This window comes from Saccostrea cucullata, unplaced genomic scaffold (genome assembly GCF_032062105.1).
Source record: "Saccostrea cucullata isolate Sc308-1 unplaced genomic scaffold, CSIRO_AGI_Scuc_v1 ctg22772, whole genome shotgun sequence".
Lineage (NCBI taxonomy): Eukaryota > Metazoa > Mollusca > Bivalvia > Ostreida > Ostreidae > Saccostrea > Saccostrea cuccullata.
In genome coordinates, this window is record NW_026933313.1 from 1 (window position 1) to 3,847 (window position 3,847).

Sequence of the window (3,847 nt, forward strand, 5' to 3'; positions counted from 1 at the left end):
TTTTTTTTTAAAATGGGCATTTTTTTTTGTCCATTTGGCATCCACACAAGCCTTTGGATGCGTTTAGTTCTGGTGAGCTAAAAATTGGTGGGATGCCTTAAATTCCCGATGCCTGTAAAGTTTAATGGTAAAGAAGAAATATGATAAATGTTAAAATAATAGAATTAACTGACAAATACTTCAAAAGATTAAAACTTGTATGAAAATTATTTTAAACCAAAACTCTTTAAATTTGCAGGAACGGTGTACGTACATTGTCAGAGCGGGATGAGCCGATCTGGGTCTATAGTGCTCGCCTACCTCATGATAAAGAAGGGGATGACGGTAATGGATGCCGTCAAACACGTGCGAGATAAAAGAGAAATTTTCCCAAACGATGGCTTTCTGAAACAACTTTGTGAACTTGATCAAGAACTACAGCAACAGAGGTGAACTCTTATATAGCTGTTCAACTTGTCAATTTCAGGCGATAGAATTCAGCGTTGCATAAACGCATCTTTTGACACGGCGACGGAACTTGTGCGTTCTCGAAACACAACTTGGACCTGAGAAACCGCTAAAGGACGTCATTCAAAGAAAACAAACAAACAAACATCAACATATTATGTGTATAGAATTTTTAATTCATTGCACTTCCACATCAAATATGAATTCACCATAAACGACCGTTTGTTATAGTGAAGGACTATTTTTATCATGCCTTGTTTGCAATAAGGGATAAAATTATTTTAACTGATGACATTTTGTCTCAAGGCACAGAATGCTGACTTATTGTTATACAGCCATAATTAATAATGAAATATAAAAATCAATGAAAACAAAATTGTAATAGTAAACTTAATAAGTAATGCCAAATTGAAACAATTTTTTTGAAAAAAAATTGTAAAAGTAATATGACCAATAAAAGTTTTGTATACAGCACCATTTACAAATAATGAAAAATTAAATCCTGGCCCGAAATATAAGAATCTTCAATTGTTGAATTACTGTCCACACATCTGGTACAACAATCCACAAAACCATGGCAACCAGAAGTAACACCCACGGAGTTCCGGAAACATTTGCACTGGGCCGGAAGTCTGGGATTGAGATCTTTTTCTTAAGGCTTTGTTAGTTATGTTTTTGAGAATTAGTAGTTCCTGTTTCATCCTCTGGATTTCCTTCAGTAGAGCCTCGTCATTAGGAGATGTGTAACTGGGGTTAGTCACTCTGTCACACGGACACATACAGCTCCCAGAGGCTGCAAATATAGGACTATCTCTTAAGTTAGAAGTAATGGGCCCATCATTAGAAAATCACGAAAGAAGAAATTACACACACATATACACGAGAGAGAGAGAGAGAGACTACATACCGATACACATAGGTTCACTTCCGCTCCACGTCCCCCCATGTAAACAGGTTCTCTCGAGATCTCCAGATTTTAAATGAAATCCTGTGTTACATTCGCAAGTCAAAGATTCGGAGACGTGCAACATCCCTTGTGGACCAATATTGCACGAATAATTCCCGTGTGTTCCATTCACACGACAGTGCTTGGGGGCCTTTATCATTGATGCCGATGTTTGTGGTGAAGACGTTGGCGATGATTGAGATGACGACAAGGATTCAGACGTCATGATGATTGAGATGACGGCAAGGATTCCGACGTTGACGACGATTCAGATGACGATAAGGATTCCGACGTTGACGACGATTCAGATGACGATAAGGATTCCGAAGTTGACGACGATTCAGATGCCGATAAGGATTTAGACGCTGACGACGATTCAGATAACGACAAAGATTTAGACGTTGACGACGATTCAGATAACGACAAGGATTCAGACGTTGACGACGATTCAGATGACGATAAGGATTCAGACGTTGACGACGATAAGGATTCGACGTTGGCGACACTCCTGAAGCCAATGATATGGATGCACCGGTCGATGAAGATACGGACAGTGTTGTAGACAAAGACGTCGGTGGAGTTGCTGTTGAGAATATTGAATTGCATTAGGTGGTGGTACTTGTATAAATAATGGGAATAGAATAAATTGCCTCGATACATTTACCGGTCATCTTATGATTGAATACTGAAACATTATGCCGATAAGAATGGTTATTATATTGACTTGTATGAAAATTTTTTTAAAATTACTTCCATTGATTTTTGTCTTGCCTATACACCGAATGACTTACTTGTTCCTTACGTATTACTTTATGTCTTACCCACACAAAGATATAATGTTCTAGATATCGTTTACATGATAAATGTCCTACGGATTGTCGCAGTAGGTGCTGCCAGGAAAAAGTTTCCTCCCTGCTCAACGGCCGTAAGTGCCAAGTATAGGACAAAATTTGCAGCTCTCCACCGGCAAGTGGTGGCGTCTCCATATGAGTGAAAAATTCTTGAGAGGACATTAAACAACATATACACGCGTCGACCTCGTGGCGCAGTGTTTGAGCGTCTGCACTAGAGTCCCGAAGTAAGGAGTTGATCCTTACATCGCGGGTTCGAAGTCCACTCTGGGACGTGGAGACCGGTCCTTCGGATGAGACCATATCAACCGAGGTCCCATGTTGCAGTAGGTGCTGGCACGAAAAAGATCTCTTCCTGCTCAATGGCCCCGAGTGCCGAGTATAGGACAAAATTTGCAGCTCTTCAGCGACAAGTGGTGGCGTCTCCATATGAATGAAAAATTCTCGAGAGCGACGTTAACCAATATACAATCAATCAATCGGTGCAAATCCTATTTGTATTTGGAACGATTCTGCAATTTTCGCTGCATTGCGAGTATATGGGAGGTATTCTAACTGTGGTGAGTGCTAACTAAATTATTCTAACTAACCCACACACTGTACGACTTGGTTTGTTTGTCCTTCCCATGTGTTGTTGTCGTTGCAGAACTTAACAAGATCTCCGGAATGGTGTACGTATCCAGGACGACAATTATACTCAATGTAAGTAAGGTTTTGGGAAACCAGAAAACTATTTCCCTCTTCACAAAGCGGGTCACCACAAGTTGGAACATTTTTTTCTAAAAAAAAAATAATAGAGAATAAAGAAGTTATAAAGTATTACTAACAAACGTCTTTCCTGAATTGTAAATACTGTTAAATTGATCACTGATTCGTATTTGAAATGATATTGTACCAAGAAAGGGAAACACGTTGATTTCTATTTCAATATAGCTAGACGTCTGAGCCCATTTTCCATTTCCCCATGGGTACATGATCTTAAACACCGGGAAGTGTTTTGCTGAACGTTTTGGGTTTAAAAACCACGTTACCACCTCTACAACAGAGTAGCCGAAAACAAATCCACCTCCGTGCGTCCCTGACAACACGACGGATCCACTCCCGTAGAAGTTAAACCCCTCGTTTACTCCATCCTGTGCTCGTAGCTAATGTAAAGTATAAAGTTGTTTTTTGTGAATATAGGAAAGAAACGTTAAGAGACCGAGAGATCAGACTGTGTAATCTTAGAAAAAATCTACAGCCAAAACATCATCCTATTTTGTAGTGTTATATTTTTGAAATATTAAGGTCTTATCATACCTTTACAAGCACCAAACTTAAATCCGTGTGTGGAAAATCCAGGTAGGGAGGAATGAGAGTGGTAGTGGAGTTAAACATTGTCTGTGAAGAAAATTTTAGCAGGCACTTGTGTGGGTCTATCTCGAAGTGCCAAGTCAGGATACGCACTTGGACCGAGATGGAAGTGAAGGCAGACGTCGTTCTTCCCCACCCAATAGTGCTAATAATTTTACCTGTAATGTTGAGTTTGACAGTAAAATACTAATTAAAAAACTGGGTATATCAACATTATAATGTTCGCATGTAAATTATTTCATATTACCAT

General features: G+C 39.4%; 1 protein-coding gene across 1 annotated transcript; it reads right to left on the minus strand.

Annotated features, from left to right (window-relative positions):
* Positions 1–788: 788 nt before the first annotated feature.
* On the minus strand, positions 789–1,580 carry LOC134237967 (CUB and sushi domain-containing protein 2-like). Its single transcript, XM_062720099.1, has 2 exons — positions 1,355–1,580; positions 789–1,240 (listed from the first exon to the last, which is right to left on the minus strand). The coding sequence occupies exons 1-2, from the start codon at positions 1,551–1,553 to the stop codon at positions 984–986; spliced, it is 456 nt and encodes a 151-aa protein (XP_062576083.1). The 5' UTR covers positions 1,554–1,580; the 3' UTR covers positions 789–983.
* Positions 1,581–3,847: the final 2,267 nt, after the last annotated feature.